Genomic DNA, 21,054 nt, shown 5'->3' on the forward strand with positions numbered 1-21,054 from the left:
TATTATTGATTAATACCCTTCATCACATACATGTGATATATATTTATACAATTCCTAACTAACTAAGAATCTTCTAGAACTAACTGTAACTAACTAAGAATCTTCTAGAACTAACTGTAACTAACTAACTGTAAATTAACTAACTAAGTTGTAATCAGCTGCTAGTCAGCTCTACACTATATTCTTAGTTCAACACAAATTCTGGATAAAATTCCGATCTATTGAAGTTCTTGATAGATGGAAAGATGACTGCAAATGCAGAACAAAACATCACTTCTTCTTCTATTCCAATAGCTCTAATGGAGTTGACTATCACCATCCCTTGTTTCTGTCTTCCTCAGATGTCAGCAGAATCCAGATCATTTCTTTCCAACTGACAGGAATTGAAATTTTTGCAATTTGGTTTTGTTCGATGAGAATTGTGTTATTGGGGAGAAATAAATCTGGGTTGATAGATGTTTCTTGTAGTAAAGATAAGTTCTCAGAACAATTCTAGAATTACTGGGAACATGTTAATGCCATCGTTCTTTTGTGGCTTCTCAACTCAGTTTCAAAGGGTCTCTTGGGGGATCATGTATGCGTCTGATGCTCAGGCAGTCTGGATAGACTTGCGTGAGAGATTTACCAAGATTGATGCCTCAAGAATCTTCAAGATTGAAGCCCTGGTTCCTGCCCCTTGTTGTGAGCGTGAAAAATCAACAAAGTTTGTCGCAAATCTTCATAAATTGAAGCTTTTCCAATTTCTAATGGGGCTAAATGAGTCTTACAATAAGCTAGGAGTCAAATCTTAGTGATGTATCCCTTACCCTCCATTAATCAAGCATATGGTATGGTTATGAGTGATGAGAGCCAAAGGGAAGTTGCAGCAAAATCAGGAATTCTATGATCTAATCCTCAAAGTATCACAAGCTATGTATTCCAAAACAACAAGAAATCAGAAGTACAAGAAAAACTGCAATATGTTCTGGATTATTACAAGATCAAAGGCACACCAAGGAACAACGATGGAAGTTAGTGGAGTATCCACCAGACTTCAAGTTGAAGAAAAAATTCAATGGAAATGGGAACTCTGTACGCAATTCTGGCAATGGGTCTCCCTACAATGCTGTATCTGAAGATAGCTCAGTATATCAAGTACAAAATGCTCAAAAAGGGTTAAATAATTATGCAGTTACTTACCAGTCAGACCGCAGCAGAAAGCCTATCTTCAAACACAGGAGGTCAATTGTCTAGAGCTATTGGTCACACTCAGGTGGGGGTCTAATAAAATCGAACTCAATCACCACGATAGTAATTAGTCTAGAAGCTGGAAGCTCGAAGAAGATGGAACTAATACAGGGTAAAACCGAAATATTAGTTAAAAGATGTAAAAGAAGAGAGAGAAGTGATTGATATTATCATGTATATATACAACTCATTCAATGATGAATACCCAACTAACTAACTAACTAACTATTTTCTTGACAATTGAATAACTAACTTATTGACAGTGTCTCCTTGTGACTTCATATACTTGCACCAGGGTCAATCCATTCACAACAGACCAATATGATCAAATTATGCAGATGTTGAACCAAAACCACATTGCAACTGATCCAAAGTCTTCTTATGGCAGGCATGACTAAAATAACTGCATTACTAGCTCCTCATAATCCTGATTGGATAGTAGATACAGGTGCCACAAATCACATGGTGTTGGATTTGCATTTATTGAACAAAACTTCTATTGACGAAACTAAAAACCCAATAAAGGTTTATCTCCCAAATGGTAATGTGTCCTTTGTTACACAAATTGGGACAAGCTCTATATCAGATAGAAGCACTACTTCAAATGTGTTTCACATTCCACAATTTAGATATAATTTACTGTCTGTTTCTAAGATTAGTAAGGAGTTACAGTGTTATGCTTCTTTCTTTCCTGACTTCTTCGGGTCTCTTCACTAGGAAGGTGAAGGAGATTGGTAAAGAAGAGAATGGATTATATCACCTAATGAATCAGTATGATGGACACTGTGTTAGCCTGACAGTTCAAAAACCAGAAGTATCAACTGAATCAAAGATGGATTTGTTCTATGGCATAAGAGGCTTGGACATACCTCTTCTACAGTTCTTAGCAAATTATTTCCTGTTATAGTTACTAGTATAAAAGACAATATATTAGATTTTGTCGTATGTCCGTGTGCGAAAAAAACTAGATTGCCTTTTCATCATAGTAGTATCAAAAGTACCAATTGTTTTATTCTAATTCATGTAGACCTATGGGGTTCTTATAAAGTGGCTATATATGATGGCAATAAATACTTTCTATGTCTTGTAAATGACTTCCAGATTCACTTGGGTGTTTTTACTTGAACAAAAATCTGATGTGTGTATGCTTTTACAATATTTCCTAAAGTATGTTAATACTCAGTTCAATAGAACAGTGAAAATAATACGAACCGACAATGGTACTGAATTTACTAACTGTGTGTGTGATTTAATGTTTGAAAAACTAGGTATTGTTCATCAAACAACTTGTGTGTATCCTAACAAAATGGGGTAGCAGAAAAGAAGCATAGATACATCCTAGAACTAATTACTAGAGCTATCAGGTTTCAGGCTGCTATACCCATAAGGTTCTGGTGACATTGTGTACTATCTGCAGTTTATTTGATAAACAGGCTTCCTAGTTCAGTACTAAATAACCTATCTCCTTACCAAAAACTATACAATAAACCTCCCAATATCAGTCATCTAAGGGTGATAGGGTGTCTATGTTATGCAAAATTACCTAATCAACGTGGCAAAATGATGTCACGATCTGTTATTGCTGGTCATATGGGATATTCTGATGTGAAAAAGGGATATGTTTTGTATGACTTAACTAACAAGGTTTTTTTTTGTCAATAATGATGTTGTGTTTTGTGAAGGATCATTTCCATTCCAGAAAAAAGATGCTACTCATCATCCATTATTCACAGATACCTACTCAGATTTACATAGTTCAGAAGATTGGACTGGAAGTCAATTCAATATCCCGACTGAACTGCCTACAACTGACACACAAGGAGGACAAGAGCCTGAAGTGTTGGTGAATCAACCAACACAATTAGACAATAACGCAGGAGTGCAAAGAAAGTCATGCAGGGGCACTAAGCCACCAATATGGATGAAAGACTTTGTTTCCTATAGTATTCATCAGGGTACAGTATTGGGATCAACAAGTATATTTCATATGATGGTTTAAAGGAGAAGTATCAGGGCATACTTAGCAAATATGTCTAGAGTTATGGAACCACAATCTTACTCAGAAGCATCTAAAGATCCAAGGTGGATTGATGCAATGAATACTGAAATTGAAGCTTTAGAAGGGAATCACACTTGGGAAATAGTTTCACTTCCAGAAGGAAAGAAACCTACTGGATGCAAGTGGATATTCAAAGTTAAGCACAAAGCTTCTGGAGATATTGAGAGGTTCAAAGCTAGGTTAGTCGCTAAGGGCTACAGTCAACAGGAGGGAATAGGCTGGACTCAGTGGTGCTAAACCGGTGATAACACCACTAGATACTAATGCCAAGCTAACAACCAGACAATATGATGATTACATCGGAGCTAAAGATTAAACTAGTGAAATGAATGACCCTCTGACTGACAATACAGGATATCATAGATTGATTTGGAAGTTGCTTTACTTAACCATGACTAGGCCTGATATTGCACTTGGAGTACAGACTCTAAGTCAGTTTCTACAATAACCAAAAAAATCTCACATGGAAGCAACATTAAGGATCATAAGGTATGTGAAGAATCAACCTGGACAGCAGATCCAACTCTATAGTCACAGCCTTCTGTGATTCAGACTGGGCATCGTACCCTCATTCAAGAAAGTCAGTAACAGGCTACTTACTGAAGTTGGGAGATTCCTTGATAACCTGGAAATCTAAGAAGCAGTCAACAGTATTATAGAGCTCAGCGGAATCAGAATACAGAAGCATGTCTTCTACAGTGGCTGAACTGATATGGTTTTTAGGACTTCTGAAGGATTTGGGAGTTGAAGTGAAGGAACCTGTGAGCATATATACTGATAGTAAAGCAGCAATGCAAATTGCAGCTAACCCATTGAGAGGGAAAAAATAATCCAAGGATGGGTGTCAACTAGCTACATTCCTACAAAAGATCAACCTGCAGACATCCTTACTTGAGTTCCAAGCTAGGAGTGTTTGATATTTGTAATCATGGAAAGGTTAACACTTGTAATAAGATTCTACTCTTCTTCTTCCCTCTCATCTTTGTTTCATCTTTTAAATTTCTTAATCACTACATATACTCAGATTATAACAAAATTGAACTACCCAAAAGCTGGAAACTTTTTTTTAAAGACAATAATTGTTAAAACTACTTCCTCCTCCTTCCCATAATAGATGGACACTTTCTATTCTACGCTGTTATTAAAAAATCATTAATAGATTAATCAACTTTACTAATTTTATCATTAATTTATATTAACTAGCCTCATGAGAAAATTCTTACATCTTCGAAATTTGTTGAGAAGTCTAAAAATCATATTTATTATAGAGGTAAAATGAGAAAAAATTAATTAAATGAGATAAACTACTTTTAGCAAGATATTTATATAATATGAAACAGAGTAAATAATTTGAATCCCCTGGTAAGTTGGTCTTTTCTAAGGTGGTCAAGTGGGTTCATTTTTGCGTCTTGGTCAGGACTCATGAGTACGAATCCTAGTGTCAGTGTGCTGTTTATCGACTCGTACTTGTTTTAAAGTTTGTCATACTTCGACAAATAAAACTTTTCCGAAATTGAATTTTGATTTATTTATTTATTCTTCATAAGATGCCAAAACATACAAGTATATATACTTGTATTAATTTAGTGTAGGTATGTAACCTTTTCTATTGTCTTTTATTTTATTTGCAAAATAACCAGACTTTAGGAGCACTTCTAAACAAAAAATAATAATGTAGACTTTGTTAATTTAATAGAATTGACAAAAATTGAAATTGATTTTCTGTTAAAATATATTTTTCAAATTTAAATAGTTTAATTGTTGAAAAAGTACAAGTAAATAATTTGTTGTTCTTTCTTTTCTTAAGAAAAAAAGTTCCCATCTTCGTTAAAACTAACTTCTAAAACCTTTTTCATAACTTATCGGGAAAAAAAAAATTCAATTAAATTACTTTGTAAAATGATTAATTAGAATTGACACTTAATTATAGAAACCATTTAAAATGATTTTCTTTTTTAAAAGGAAAATCTTTTAAATATATCGAAGTAGGGTAAGGGTTTAAGCAATACTCTAAGAAAGGTTTTAAATATGGATTAATTACAGAAAACCCACTTTTTAGTTTACTTATTACAATTATCCTCTATAAATTTTATAAATTTCCAACATTTCTCATTTTCGCGCATTAGATTAATGTATCATGTGTAGAATGTATATCGTGCATCAGATTAGTATCATGTATAAAATGTAAATCAGATTAATGTATTATGTATAAAATTTAATGTGTCTTACTTCTTACTTAACGATTAATGTATCTCGCCCATCAAATTAATATATCAACATTTATATTATAGTATCCGTTTGAATGATTTCTGTAATTATAAGCTTTTAAGGGATAGATTGTTACTTTGCCTTTAAGTATGCGATTTCTATAATTTGTTCATATTCTAAAGAATCCACTTATAAAGTACAGTTGACCAATCGATATAACAAGCTTGACAAACTTTATTTGAATATATAGAACTATTTTGATACTTCTATATTCGCATTACTCCAACTAATGAAATAATTCAAATGTTAAAGTGTCAAATACAATTCTAATTTAACAATTTATTCAAATAAAGTTTTTAAGTTGAATAATCAACACAATCACTTAAGTATAAATGTGAAAAGCTATATACAAACTACGAAAGAATATAATTCTCGAAATAATTTCGAAACAACATTGTGCTCCTACCAAACTGCACTTTCTCACGTAAAAGCCCGTTCATGTTGCCATGTTACCGTTAGTGTTTCTTATTTTTTTAATAATAATGCATGTGGGCCCATTCGTCTATCTATTTCACTATAAAAATTTCCTATTTTCTTTTCATTTTAAATAATACCCAAATGCCTCTTAATATATGGAACTCACATAAGCAGTTTTTATTGTAATTATAATTACTCTATTTCTTATATATCAGGTATAATCTTTCTTTTCTAAATTATTAAAAAAGATTTAATCTACTCTTAAAATATTGTCAGTGTCACATAATTATGAATTGATGAAATAATATAGATTATATGATAAATCACAATAATGAGTAATTGAAAATATTTTGATTTTCTCTCTAATCCATTTGCACCATTTATATTGAAACAGAAGCTAAGTATTACTTTGTTATTTCAAAACGACATTAAAAAAGTTATCATTTATTATTTAAAAATAACGTTAAAAGTCCTAAAATTTACAATAAATTAACAACTAAAAATAAGTACAAAGTATTCATTTGAACTCAAAACGGGTTAACATACATTATTTTTAAAATGACATGAAAATCACAACAAACTATCACTTTCAATGTATTTTTTTTAAAAAAATGTATTTTTTTAAAAAAATATATATATTTTTTTAAAAAAAATTGATTGATTCTTCAAATTTCATAGACCACCTCCCACTGACTAAAAAACTGTTATATATATTTAGCCCGTAGGCATGGGACCAACGTGCATGTGTACTACAATTTATTTGACACTTAAAGAGTGTATTTCAAAATTTATATTTTCATAATTAAAAATAATTTAATTTTAAAAAATTAATAATTTATACTTATAAAAATATTTTAAATCACAAAATTTAAAAGTGCTCTTTGTATTAAGAATATTAATGAAGATAACAAGCATCGGAATAGAATTTTTGACCAAATTAAGTCATTATATTTGCAAAACTAATATAAACGTATTTCACAATAACGTTTTAGGGTATACGTTTACCATAAAACCAAATCGAACCAAATCGTTAATAACCAAATCGATGATTATTTTCTTCATTTGGTTTGATTTTAAAAATTTTAAAACCGATTAAATTGATTTGATTTTAATTTTAACCAATGATTGATCCAAATCGAACTACAAAGACCCCTAAATATAACCTAAGAACAAGACACAAAATTTTGAAAAGTTAATAAAAAAGGAAAAAAACAATTAGGCAGTTTGGTATGGAGAGTTTGGAGGCTAAATTTGGTACTGCTTTAATATTAACAGTTCAGTGTTTTGACTTTTGAGTATTGATAAACGACAATAAAAGTGGAAAATATATTAATTGGTCGAAAACCACTCTCAATTTTAATATTTAATTGGTGCAACCAATTAAATGTAACTACTATTCACGTATATGTGATTCTACATATATTAGAATATATATAGACATGAAATTTAATTGAACCAAATACTTCTAATAGAGGTTTTAAATAGGAGTATATAACTATGTGAAAATATCTATATAGTTTTTTTTCAAAGAAAAAATAAAATTGATCCCAGTGTAATAACAAGTGGTAAGAATATAAGTTTAACTCATTCAATTAATTTAAAATTTGAATTCGTTTATATCGAATAACTATAATAGCATGAGATAGAATATACATGTTAAATAGTTGCGGTTCTCATGAATTCGGTATCTATTTCGGTGATATATGAACAATCATGGTTTGTGAAAATTTAAAATTTATATTGGTGTAAGATAATATGTAAGAATAGTCGTGACCCTCGTGAATTTGAAATTTATATTAGCGTGAGATAACATGTACATGTAAGAATAGTCGTGGTCCTCATGAATTTGAAATTTGTATTAGCGTGAAATAACATTTACATATAAATTAATCATGATCCTTGTGAACCTAATATATATATATTACCGCAGGAAAACATGCACATGTTAGAATAGTCGCAATCCTCGTGCATTTGATATCTTTAATAGTGTGATATAACATGTACATGTTCAAATAATCGTGATCCTCATTAATCAGATATTAGTGTAAGACGACATGCACTTGTAAGAATAGTTTTGATCCTCGTGAAAACATACAAGTTGAACTGAACATAGTCCAACAATTTAAAAAGGAATTGATTCACACGAAAATAGTGACAAGACCTATATTGATCAAACTCTAAAAAAACTAAATAGGTTCGTGAAAAAAATAATAATATTTCACCAATAACTTTTAAATCGAAAATCTATCAAAAATAATTTCTCTACTCCACTAATATAAAAGTAAAATTTATACATATATTACTTTTTTTAATCACACTTATAAAACTACATTAATTATATTATAATTGTTATTATAATTATTCACCACAATTCTACAACTAAAAAAAGAGTTTAATTTAAAAAACATTTTACTGTAAATAAAATTAAAAAAGAAAAGAAAAGAAGTCACTAAAGTCTTGTGAATTCATCAAATTCTGGTCAAAGATTATGTTAATTCAAGTAAATTAACTACTTTAAGGGGTATTTTTAGGAAATACTCACTCCCCTCCAATTATTTTTTCTATATTAAAAATATATTTTATATTAATTTTTACTTTTAGTAATATATATATATATTTTTCTTGATATGTTTTATTTTTTATTATAAGTATTTATTTTTAAATTTAAAATATAATATATTAAAATTAATTTTTTTTAAGAGACGTGTAAAGTTTAAAGTGAACTTGTTTGGTAAAGTGATAAAGTCTAGATATTTATGATGATTTTTTTTTTCAATTAATAAATGAAATAAAATTCTGCAGCTTATTTATTTCTTAGGAATTAGTAATAAATATTTGGAGCCAAAGTTGCCTCTTTTGAAACCCCTCTCACTGGCGCCGTCTCTTCCATCTTTGCTCACAATTTTTGATTTACACCTTTTTACAGTAAGTATTATTTCAGCAATTTCACTTTTTTCGAACGATATATCAACCAAAATGTTTCGATCTTTGTTGTCATAATTTTTCTTTTTAAATTTGATTTTTTTTAATGTAAATTGTATGAAGAATACTGAAAGAAGTGTTTTTTAATTTGTCATTCATGGTTATTGGTGAAAAATGAAGATTTTTTGAGGTGGGTTTTGGTTCTAAACGAAGATTTAGCGGATTAGCTTTGTTGGGGTTGTTTATGAGTATTGGAAATTGAAGTAGATTCTTCTGGGGTAGCTAGGGGTACAAAGCATCCCGCGTTAGCAAGGTCGGGGAAGTAGATTGTGTATAGCAGAATTCATGGGTTTAATTTTGGTAGTGGGTATGTGCTTTGGGTTTTCCCCTTTTGGAGTATTAAGTAAAAAAGAATTGGTCTTAAGCTGTATTTTAATTTTTGAAATTTTGTTTATCACCTTATCGAAATGGTTTGTGGGTATTTGGCATGTTTGTTTGTTGAGAAATGTTTTTTTATCTATTTGATGCTATTTTTTTTGTAGATAGAAAATGTATGTTCATTTTTTACCTTAGATGTAAAAATTATGGTTTTGAATTTGTGTTAAAGGAGTATTTTTGATACAGATCTGTATTTGCTTAGCTATGCATTTATTGTATGAGTTAGCTCTAATGAATACTTTTTGGCTTTAGCTTTATAATAATTTTATGTACTTCTTTTACTCATGGAATGGTTTTCAATCATTGTTCTTGAAATAGTATAATGCTAAGGGTGTGTTTGGGATGAAGAAAAATGTTGTGTTTTTTTTTTGGGAAAAGAAAGTGGCTTTTTAAACTTATTTTCTAGTGTTCGGTAAGTAAGCAAAAAATATTATCCCAAGAGCATTTATATGTAATATAGCTAAACATATGGAGTAGGATAGGGTGTTGGAGGTGGGATGATCAAGGGATGAGGCTGGGACCGTTGGTGAGTGGAAATGAACTTAGAATGTCGCTTATGTAACTTGTTTACTCTACTACTATTAGGGAAGTCATTTTCCTCATTCTTTAAGGAACTTGTTTTCCTAGAGAAAATGTTACCATTCATGGGAAAATTGAAAACATTTGATAACTGTTTCTTTTAATATAAAGTACTAGATGATAACTTCTTACAAATAAGAGGTGGGGTATATTGGCTTCTTCTTTATCTTCTTACCAAGACATTCATCAGTGGGTCTTTCTCCTTGGTACTGGTTCTGTCTCTTTTGTCCTCTTACACAGCGAGCTGATGAAATCTACTATGGAGTGACTGATTTATATCTTTTACTACTTCACTTTTGGACCATACAAACAAAAAAGTATAAGCAATTATATTTCAGCTGATGCACTGATTTTTTCTGTTTCAGAACATTTCTTGTTATCTCATTCGGTAGCTCCCAAAATATAGTTAAAGGAATTGAGTTCTGTATCTTTCTGGTAGTTTTTGGTGTCTTCTTGTCCCTCCATTTGTAAAACATTTGTATAATATCTCCTGGAGATACCATTTAATGTAGGCTTGTATTTCGTAAGAATAAAGTCCTCTTCCCAGGTTGCCTTGCAGTGTATAAATTATGATTTACTTACTCTTAAATCTTTCTCACATAGGTAAAATCTGTTAGCGACACCTCTTTCCCAAATCTGTTTTTTTTTCTCTGTCTTTCCACCATCTTCTTCTTCTTCAAGTCTTTGTAACACAAAGGTAGTGGAGTATGATATATTTTTCATCTTTGTTTTCTGATCAGGCTTCATTCTGATAGTTTTCTGCCTCCGAAGGGTGTTGAGAATAATCTCAAAATGGTCAACTCTGAACCCCTTCATAATGGTGTGACCACAGGTGGAACTGGTATGCCAGCGTTTGATAAGCAACTTCCTGGTGTATCAAGAAAGACAGCTTTGAGAGATGTGCAGAATCAAAAAACCAGCTTGCTGAGTAGCCATCAAGAAAATTCACATTTTTTAGGCGTAAGACCTATTGCAGATCCAACTAGGGTATGTGGAACTAAGAGGCTTACACCTGAGCGTCCTTCAAATACCAATTCTAGCAAATCTTTGAGCAGCAATGATACAAATGACAATATACTTAATGCTCGACGAAGATTTGATCTAGAACTGGGTAAAGGAAGACTTCAGAGCAATGTGGACAAATTTGTGGAGGCTACTCACTCAAAGAACCTGAGTCAGTTGCAGAGGACAATTCCTCAAAAGCAAAATCTACAGAGGGAAGGTAGTAATGGTCATCCTCCTGTAGCATCACCAAAGCATTTGGCACCTATGATGACATTTTCTCATGGTGGACCATCAATTCCTAATTCTATTGGCAAGGCTGCTAACAACTCTCACGCTCTTCCAATTGATTCTTCTAAGCTTTCTCCCCAGCCAATGCGTACTTTGGATGTCAAGGCGGAAGAAGATCAGAAATTGACAGAGCATTTCATTCGTCTGCAGAAGTTCCTGAAACAGTGTGATGAAGCAAACCAAACAGAATACCTTCAGCGTGAGTCTTAGAGTCTTTCTACATAACTTATAAGCAGTTGACTAATTTCATTTTGACTCCTCGTTTATGTTGTTTGCATGATTTGTTTCTATCAGTGCTTCTGCATTTGTCACCTCCTGAGCTTAGCAGACATGTTTTGTCTAGTTTCATTTTGACTCCTTGTTTATGCTGTTTGTATGATTTGTCTTTCTGTCAGTGCTTCTACGTTTGTCACCACCTGAGCTTAGCAGACATGCCGTTGACTTGGAGAAAAGGGCTATCCAGTTGACAATAGAGGAAGGTAAGCTGACAATAAACTGTTCGTTTTTTTCCCTACCCTTCATAGATGGGAGTTTCTGAATGGTTCATATGTTGTTTAGATGTATGCATGTATAATGGAACTTTACTTACCCTTGCCTGATTTCGTGAAAGGCTGCCTTGTATTGATTTGTGTATCTATATGCTACCTCCATTTTAATTTGTTGTCTTACTTTTCTTTTTAGTCCGTTTCAAATAGGATGTCTCTTTCCCTTTTTGATAACTCTTTCATTTCAATTTTCCATGCAACATGTTTAAGACCACAAGTTAAAAAGATATTTTGGTACATTCAAGATGTTTTTTAGTTTAAGACCACAAGATCAAAAAATATTCTTTATTTTTAAATTCCGTGTCAAGTCAAAACCATACAAACAAATTGAAATGGAGAGAGTACGTATTTATGACTATCTGTAAAAAAGTGTGGCTAAGTCTAAGTGGACTTTATCCAAGGTTACTAAAGTCCTTGAATCTCCTCTTGCATTTTGGTAGATGTTGTTACATTGGCTAGTTGAATCAAGCACCCAACACTCTCCAGTGCATGACATGTTACTATATATTCTAATTATATTAGGAAGAGTATTTGCATAACTTCTCATGCTTATATTAGAGGTTGACATCCCCTTCCACACCCTTCAGTGGGAATATGATCTGCTTATGTGGGGAAGCTGTATGCAAGATGTACCTCCCCCGCCTTAGGACCAGGGGCGGAGTCAGTTAGGGTCGAGGGGGTTTGGATGGACCTGTTTATACTTGATTAAAATTATTTTTTACTGTATACATAGTAGATATTGCACCCCATTTGGCTTCTTCTTGTGTTTACTTCTTTATATTTTGAACCACCCTTAGTGAAAATCTTGGCTCCGCCACTACTTAGGAGGTGATATAATTGGAACACACAGAATGAGAGTCTAGAGGTAGGTACTCAGCCGTCTTATGTGCACAATGTGGAAGTCCGACTACAATAAGGTTTCAAAGCTTACATAATCACCACTTGCTTCAAATGAGTCAAGAGTGAGGCTTTAAGCCTTGAACCTAACTACCTTGCGAGTTGTTTATTCACACTAATGGTATCCCTTCGTTGTTGGTGGTTGTAAACATTTTCCAGATCTGTTGAGAAAGTACAGGTAAAAGTGACTAACACGAGAACATTTCAGTAAAACTTCCCTTTTCTATGTTCAATGCAGGAAAGGAGATGCAACGAGTGAAGAACCTCAATGTTTTGGGAAAATCCGCCCTGTTTTCCAGCTTAACTCAGACAGTTCCATTAGTCCCAATCAAGAAATGATGAAGCTAATGGCAATAATTCGTGTTGCACTGATGCAATGCCTGTTTTAAACCTTGTACTCCACGGGGTACAAGATCTTGAGAGGAGGCTATTAGGCGTTGGCTTCTTTAGACATCTATAGTCTTTTTTTTTTCTCTTTATAGTAAGCTTTTTCCTTTTGATTAGCTAGCCCTCTAGAGATGAAGAAGTTATCGAACACTGTACTTTGGTATTCTTTTGGGTATAAGCAGTTCATACTATCTGTACATTGTTCCATCTACATATTTGAAGTTTGCAGATTCTTGATGGGGTAATATCAAGTAAAGTTATATAGACTGACCGTATAAAGAACAACATTTATGCAGTCAAAAGTCAAGTTCTATAGGTTTGTAAAATGGAAAAGCTAGGACCAATTGATATTAGTATGATTATATGAGTGAGGTATGTACAAGGAAAGTGTATATGAACCTCATTAAATTGTATTCGTTTTTCTATTCGCTCTACTTTGAATCTAGGATTTATCCGAAATAAGTTCTAAACTTACATAAGAATAAGGTCTATATGTATGTTCGTTTTACCTTGTTAGATTTCACTTCTAAGAGTACATTACTCAAATATGTCATTGTTGTTAAGGTGAAAGGTACAAGATATGAGGTAACATTTTAAAACAAAGTTCCTATATTACCTCATTTCCAATGATTTGATTCTCCTCGAATTAAATTTGTTGTACCTACCTACCTAAAATATTCAAACCTCTACCTAGTACTGATTTGGCATCAACCACTAAAAAAGAAACAGCTAATCAATAATAATCCAAATTACAAGGACATATTTAATAAATAAATATTTTAGTGGGCCCTTATCAAAACGGCCCATACTGTGTATAAGCAGAATCTAATCAATTCTGCAGCGTTCACACTGGCCATTTAAACGGTCCAATATAGCTTTCATAAGCCCATTTGGAATATTTCTGGGCCTTGCACACACTTCTAGGTCCATTTGGACACGTGGCGTCATCGAGACGGTCCAGCTCATCTATGACTGTGTATTAGCTTAGGGATAAACTCCAAAAAAAATAGATAAGAAACAAAATAAATTTCTTTATTTTTAGTATTTTTATAATGTAACGTATGGAAATTAATTATTACCATAGTTCAAATTAATTGGTTTTAGAGTTAAAAGATGCATTCACCACAAAAAAAAAATGAAGTTTTTGACTAGGATTTATAAAAGATTATCTCTATATCGTACGAGTTGAAATAAAATTGAGATGCATGTATCTTTCATGGATATATCATTTATAGAATGATATTAACATATTATTATATATTTTTTAATAACTTGAACACCGTAAATAAAAATATTTGATATTTTAAAAGTTATTCTAAATATTAATTTATTCATAAAATCAATACAATTAACTAGAGTCTACTGTTATTTTTAAGAAATATAGTTTATACATTTTTAGAAAAATAATCAAAATTATGGCCTAAGAAAAGGACATTTAATCAACCCCACAAAAAGGGGAATAATCATTGGGTAAAACACAAAATATGATTTGAGGACCCTTTTCTTTAATTAGTATTTTATCTTCTTGAGATTAGAGATATGGTTACACTAATTTGAAGATTACTTGTAATCCATAGTTTTAAGAGTTAGATGACAGCTACTAGTAAGAGAACAATCTAACGCAATTAATTTAATGCAAATCAATTTTTTATACTTACAAATAATATATTTTATTCATCTATTTATAATAATCTAATAAAATTCATATTTTTATATAGTTTAAACTCTTTTATGTTATCTGAATCGAAAATAGATAAGAGTTTATTTAAATTGACATGTAATTATTAATATTATCATCGTAATTTTACAGCTCAAAATTTCTAACAACTTTTTTTTTTATGGTTTGTAAAATATTTATTTTATTTATTTCAGAAAAAGATAAATCTAGTCATAATAAGAAAAAAAGTGGATAAGCAATGGATATTATTTTTAAATGATAAAAATAGAAAAGCGAGCCAAAAAAGGAGAATTAGGCGGTTGAAAAATGGCCCTACAAGATCTATATATTAATATAAAATCAGCTCATTTTTATTTTCATACACCCTCACAAATAAAACGCAAATTTCTTCTTCCGTTTTCTCTCTTTCAGTCTAAATATTTTTCTCCTTCTTTCGCCATGGATCCTTACAAGGTATTTTTTTTTTCCAATTTTTATTGAAGAATTTTTATTGATTTTATATGATTTTTTTTGTGTTTTTTTTAAAAATTTGATCTGTGTTGTTGCAGTAGATTCCTTTTGATTTTCCAAAAAAAGGAATTTTTTTTGTTTGTTGTTTAATTTGATTTTGTGGATTGTTATATTTTTTTATCGTTTTGATTGTGGTATGTGAAGGATATATGCGGGGAAATTGAGATTCCGTTTTTTTTTTTAGTTTTTTTGAGTTTTTTTTGGTTTAATTTGGTGGTTGAAGCTCATTTTGCCCTAGTTTTATTGTTTTGTGGGGTGATTTATAAGAGAGTGCGGGTTTATGTCTAGTTTGATCTAGAAAACCTCAGTTTTTTTTAGAAAAGGGTAACTAGAAAACCTCAGTTTTATCCCGTTATCGAATGATATTTTTTTATGTCAAAATTTTTTTAATGGTATAATAACTATTTATACGTGAATGTTGGTTTATCTTTTTGTTGGTGCAACTTTTTGGAAATTGATAGAGCTTGAATTATTAGAGAATGTCCTGAGGATTTTTGGTTGGTTTATATTATATTTGAACATATGAGATTCATGATTATTGATTGTGAGATTTGATGCAGTATCGTCCTTCAAGTGCTGCCAATTCCCCCTTCATGACAACGAACTCTGGTGCTCCTGTGTATAACAACAATTCTTCCTTGACTGTTGGAACTAGAGGTACTCTTTAGCTTCTCTTATCTTTCTTCTGATGTGTAAAGTTCACGTTTTTATTCAATTTTTTGGTATAAGAACATATTCCTGATCTTGAAAAGGGAGAGAGTTGATAAATAGACAGTCAACAGTAGAGAGTTTGGGTATTTCAAGGTGTAGTTGATTGATAAGAGCAATTATTCCTTCTAGCTTGTGATTTTTTGTGCGCGTGGGAAACAAGATGCCAGTATGATTTATCTTGTCGTTTTGGGGACATGCATTTGGTTAGCTACTTAAATGAGTAAGATGATATAAGTTTAGACAATTTAGTGTCTGTTATCTCTGGGTGTGCATATGTTCCCATTTGTATTTCTGGGTGTGCACATCTTTTGTTTGTGTAGATCATTATGAATACATATATATGGAAACAAACAGGAACTACTGTTCTCCTGCATTGTTAGCCTGTTATTGGTCCTCCTTGATGCTCAATTAGAAAAAGTGTGTGATCTAGATGGTCAATTTGGTATAAGGTGCCTTACTGTTTTTATTCTTGGATATATTCCTTGATGTTCCACTCTTTTGAAGAATTATTTAACATGGTATGAGTAACGTCGGTCATAACGGTTTCCAGAATATAGTGTAATAAAATAGGAAATGTAGATGGTTGAAAGGTGGAAACAATTCGTGATGGGAACTTCAAGATTATCACTTTTCACTTTTTCTATGTCATTTGAATAATTTGACCGGCAAGGATTGATAGAATTTGCTTAAAAGGGTAAATATCTCTTTGCATATTACAAATAATGCAATTTGTCCTGTGTAATAGAGGTGCTTTTCATGATCAGTACAAATAAAATTCTGTAGTTTTCTGTTTTAGAGATATCATAATAACATTTACAGAATTTTCCAGTTTTAGTGGATTTCTCACCATGGATAAGAATATTGAAACTTGTTATTCTTTTTTCAGGGCCAATTCTTCTCGAGGATTATCATCTGCTGGAGAAGATTGCCAATTTTGATCGTGAGAGAATCCCAGAGCGTGTTGTTCATGCCAGAGGCGCCAGTGCCAAGGGTTTCTTTGAGGTCACACATGATATATCCCATCTTACATGTGCTGATTTTCTTCGAGCTCCTGGTGTCCAGACACCTGTTATTGTGAGGTTCTCTACTGTTATCCACGAGCGTGGAAGCCCTGAAACCCTCAGGGACCCCAGAGGATTTGCTGTAAAATTTTACACCAGAGAGGTAATTTCTTATGCTAGTTTTTTCTTGCAATGTCTTCATTGTCAGACTTCCATTTATCAGTACCCCAAAATTGTATGCCTGTCAAGCTGGTAAGAGACCATTGCTGAAACACAGACTTGTATTTCATCTCTCCCTGGCTTTGGAGTCAGCAATTGATTTTGTAGAACAGGTTGAAGAAAGGTATATTCTATGTGAGAAGTGTTTGGTTTAAGCCTTTAGTGATATGCCTAATTTGCAAAATTTTCCATTTGTTTGGTCCTCCTTAGTAATTTTAGACAGCGACACAATTGCTCATATGAATTTGTTCAGATTAATAATCTCAATCTCGTCGAAATCCAACGGCAACTGTTAATAAGCCTAAACACCACGCGGTGCTGTTTTGTGATGGTTTTGATCACTCATGGATTCTGAAAAATACGATGTTGAAGGGAGTATTCATTTGTAAAAGGGAGTGTTCAAAATCAATAAAGTGTATCAAGTGTATTTCATTCCCTGGTTCTTGTTCTTATGAATTTCATCTGATGGAAATAACCATTTACTTGATAGCCATTTTCTGTTTCCTGATCAATGAAGGCACTGCACTTCTTTTGTGTTTGCTGTTCGTGGCTGAAGCTTTTGTATTTCAGGGTAACTTTGATTTGGTTGGAAACAACTTCCCTGTCTTCTTCGTCCGTGATGGAATGAAGTTCCCTGACATGGTTCATGCCCTGAAACCAAATCCAAAGTCCCACATTCAGGAGAACTGGAGGATCCTTGATTTCTTCTCTCACCATCCAGAAAGTCTTCATATGTTCAGTTTCCTGTTTGATGATCTGGGCATTCCACAAGATTACAGGCACATGGATGGTTTCGGTGTTAATACCTACATGCTGATCAACAAAGCTGGGAAAGCACAGTATGTGAAATTCCATTGGAAGCCAACTTGTGGAGTCAAATGCTTGTTGGATGAAGAAGCTATTAAGGTCGGTGGATCAAATCATAGTCATGCGACCAAGGATCTCTATGATTCAATTGCTGCTGGGAACTATCCAGAGTGGAAACTGTTCATCCAAACTATTGATCCTGATCATGAAGACAGATTCGACTTTGACCCCCTAGATGTAACCAAGATCTGGCCTGAGGACATCTTGCCATTACAGCCAGTTGGTCGCTTGGTATTGAATAGGAACATCGATAACTTCTTTGCGGAGAATGAGCAGCTTGCTTTTTGCCCTGCCATTATTGTCCCTGGTGTTTACTATTCGGATGATAAGCTTCTCCAAACTAGGGTATTCTCATATGCTGATACCCAGAGACACCGCCTTGGTCCAAACTATCTGCAGCTCCCAGTTAATGCTCCCAAGTGTGCTCATCACAATAATCACCATGAAGGTCTCATGAATTTCATGCACCGTGATGAAGAGGTATAGTACATCCTTGAGGTTTCTATTATTAGTGGATTGTTTAGAGTAGAAATATTTATCCACTTCACAAGGAAAGACAAGGGGTTGTTAATCATATTAGCCTAGTTGTTCCCTTGTCTATGTGAACTTAGCAAGGCAAGAAAGGTACTTTGGTCTGATGATGAAGCCTAGTTGCGAATTTTGCTTCTCACACTATTTTGGAAGTGCATGTATTGACAGTTTACTCTTTTGATGTGTTAACCTGATGTTGTATGCTGTTTCAGGTCAACTATTTTCCCTCAAGGCTTGATCCTTGTCGTCATGCGGAGCAGTACCCTATTCCTCGTCGTGTCTTGACAGGAAAACGCGAAAAGGTGACACTATCTTAAATATAAATATTCTCCTTTTTCCCTAGTCTTGTTTCCTCCATATGTCTTGATTCTAAACCATGATGAGTTATATTGCAGGTCATTATTGAGAAAGAGAACAACTTTAAACAGCCAGGAGAACATTACAGATCTTGGGCACCGGACAGGTAGTCTAGTTCCTCTGTTATTTTCAGTCACCAAGTTTCCACCCCTATCAGTTATGTACTTATCTGCCGGCCTTGTGATTGCAGGCAAGAAAGATTTTTGTGCAGATGGGTTGATGCTCTATCTGATCCTCGAGCCACTCATGAAATTCGCAGTATTTGGATCTCATACTGGTCACAGGTCAGGAGTTCTTTCCTTTACATGCTACTACTTTAATCCCACATTTATCCTGAGATAAGAATGTTTGTTTTGCATGTATATGGTGCAGGCTGACAAGTCTCTTGGTCAGAAGCTCGCGTCTCGTCTCAATATAAGGCCTACGATGTGAAGATGAAAATGTGTTGGTGTAGTGAAGAAGTAATCCAAGAAAAAAATGTTTGTTTTGGTTGGTAGTATGGTTGTGTACCAACAAACTTTCTTGTGTTAGTTCTGACGTTGCTGTGATCACTTTCTGAATAAATTGAACCCTTTAGTCTCATAAAGTGGGTGTTTCTATGAGGTTATATCATACATAATAACGAATGTACAGTTGGATCCTAAAACATGGGACCTAGAAAGAAGTTATATTCTTGAAAAGCAAAAAAAATATTCTAAACTACTACGGAGGGCTAAATACCAAACAAATAAATAATATTTGTTTTATATTTATGTGACAGATATAATTTGGAATGTCATTTATATTTTAATATGATAAATAAATATTACTTTATTCTCTTTGTTCTATTACTAATGGAGATTTGAGAAACAATTGGACTCTTAATATGTGTAAAAGAGTCTGTAAACTTAAAAGTCGTAAGTTTAGCGGATAAGTTCAGAGCTTTTATATGTATTTATTTCAATGTGTATTTCTATTTTTTTGTTTCAATTTATGTGCGACACATAAAATTTTAAAGTGATTTACATGCATAGTCAAATATTGGTTAGAGTTTTATAATTTCAACTAAAAAGAATTATAATAGTCAAATATTGGTTAGAGTTTTTATAATTTCAACTAAAAAGAATTATAATAAATAAAGGTGAACAAATGAAAAAGCGACACATGCTTAGCCAAATTTTAATTGAAAATAGCTAAAAGCAGTACGGATTTTTGGTCCACAATGGAGAAGGTACATGCATAAAAAAGATAATAGTATAATAGAAAAGCATAAAAAAATCGGAAAAGGGTCTAAAATACCCTCAAAGTATTGGAAATGGTACAAAATTACCCTCCATCCACCTATTGGCTCCAAAATACCCTTCCCACCCACCTATTGGGTCCAAAATACCCTTGTCATCCACCTTTTGGTTCAAAATTGACCACTTATTTAACGGTTTTATATTTAAACTATTTAAATAATTTTTTAAATATGTGGTGCTCAACTATTGTTATAATTTAACGTATTAGTATAATCTAACCAATAGTTGAGCATCAAGTATTTTAAAAAATATTTAAATAGTTTACATTTAAAATCATTAAATAAGTGGTCAATTTTTAACTCAAAGGTGGATGACAAGGGTATTTTGGAGCCAATAGGTGGATGAAAAGGGCATTTTGGAGCCAATAGGTGGATGAAGGATAATTTTGTACCATTTTCAATACTTTAAGGGTATTTTAGGCCCTTTTCCGTAAAAAAATTTTAGGCCGCTCCTATATTTAGAGAATTAAATAAATTGTGAGTACTATTTTAGAAACACACAACATCAAAAAGAAATGCCACTTGACCTTCTTAACCCATTGCTCATTTTGTCTGTCAAATTTTAGTTGATCTTTATTTATGTATAAACTCGTGCAGCTCATTTTTTCTCTCAAAATTTAGTTAATCTTTTATTTATGTATAATCTCGTGCAAAAAAAATATTTGTATAAATTTCATCTCGTTTAAATTTTCATGTTTTGTGATTGAATTCATCGATAACTTTTTAAATTTACAAGTAAATTATATTTATATACTTGACTTATAATTTTGTACCAATTGAGAACATGAACATATAACAAGATATTACACTTTTGACTCATATGTTCTAGTTTTAGGCGTATATAAACAAATACTTAAATTTATATAAAA

General features: G+C 32.5%; 2 protein-coding genes across 4 annotated transcripts; both read left to right on the plus strand.

The window, feature by feature from the left end:
- The first annotated feature begins 8,761 nt into the window (after positions 1 to 8,761).
- Positions 8,762 to 13,296, plus strand: LOC107015955. 3 transcript variants are annotated; one of them, XM_015216408.2, is made up of 4 exons: positions 8,762 to 8,896; positions 10,651 to 11,402; positions 11,599 to 11,682; positions 12,884 to 13,296. In XM_015216408.2, exons 2-4 carry the CDS (start codon positions 10,703 to 10,705, stop codon positions 12,982 to 12,984), a joined length of 885 nt encoding a protein of 294 aa, XP_015071894.1. In that variant the 5' UTR covers positions 8,762 to 8,896; positions 10,651 to 10,702; the 3' UTR covers positions 12,985 to 13,296. The 3 variants fall into 3 exon arrangements, with proteins under 3 accessions (XP_015071894.1, XP_015071896.1, XP_015071895.1); XM_015216410.2 differs by having other exon boundaries at positions 8,768 to 8,896; positions 10,743 to 11,402; XM_015216409.2 differs by having other exon boundaries at positions 8,788 to 8,896; positions 10,682 to 11,402.
- A 1,749-nt stretch (positions 13,297 to 15,045) lies between these two features.
- Positions 15,046 to 19,669, plus strand: LOC107015553 (catalase isozyme 3). The gene is made up of 8 exons (XM_015215864.2): positions 15,046 to 15,163; positions 15,781 to 15,877; positions 16,818 to 17,095; positions 17,722 to 18,498; positions 18,762 to 18,851; positions 18,945 to 19,012; positions 19,097 to 19,190; positions 19,279 to 19,669. The coding sequence occupies exons 1-8, from the start codon at positions 15,149 to 15,151 to the stop codon at positions 19,336 to 19,338; spliced, it is 1,479 nt and encodes a 492-aa protein (XP_015071350.1). The 5' UTR covers positions 15,046 to 15,148; the 3' UTR covers positions 19,339 to 19,669.
- The last annotated feature ends 1,385 nt before the right edge of the window (positions 19,670 to 21,054 follow it).

Source organism: Solanum pennellii, chromosome 4 (genome assembly GCF_001406875.1).
Source record: "Solanum pennellii chromosome 4, SPENNV200".
Taxonomy (NCBI): domain Eukaryota; kingdom Viridiplantae; phylum Streptophyta; class Magnoliopsida; order Solanales; family Solanaceae; genus Solanum; species Solanum pennellii.

Bases quoted from the DNA above. Each gene is read 5' to 3' on its own strand.
- LOC107015553 (XM_015215864.2), top strand. The intron at 17,096-17,721 runs GTAATTTCTTAT...TTTGTATTTCAG, and splicing joins TAAAATTTTACACCAGAGAG to GGTAACTTTGATTTGGTTGG. The intron at 18,852-18,944 runs GTGACACTATCT...GTTATATTGCAG, and splicing joins TGACAGGAAAACGCGAAAAG to GTCATTATTGAGAAAGAGAA.
- LOC107015955 (XM_015216408.2), top strand. From the start codon at position 10,703: ATGGTCAACTCTGAACCCCTTCATAATGGTGTGACCACAGGTGGAACT. The intron at 11,403-11,598 runs GTGAGTCTTAGA...TCTTTCTGTCAG, and splicing joins CCAAACAGAATACCTTCAGC to TGCTTCTACGTTTGTCACCA. The intron at 11,683-12,883 runs GTAAGCTGACAA...TGTTCAATGCAG, and splicing joins CCAGTTGACAATAGAGGAAG to GAAAGGAGATGCAACGAGTG.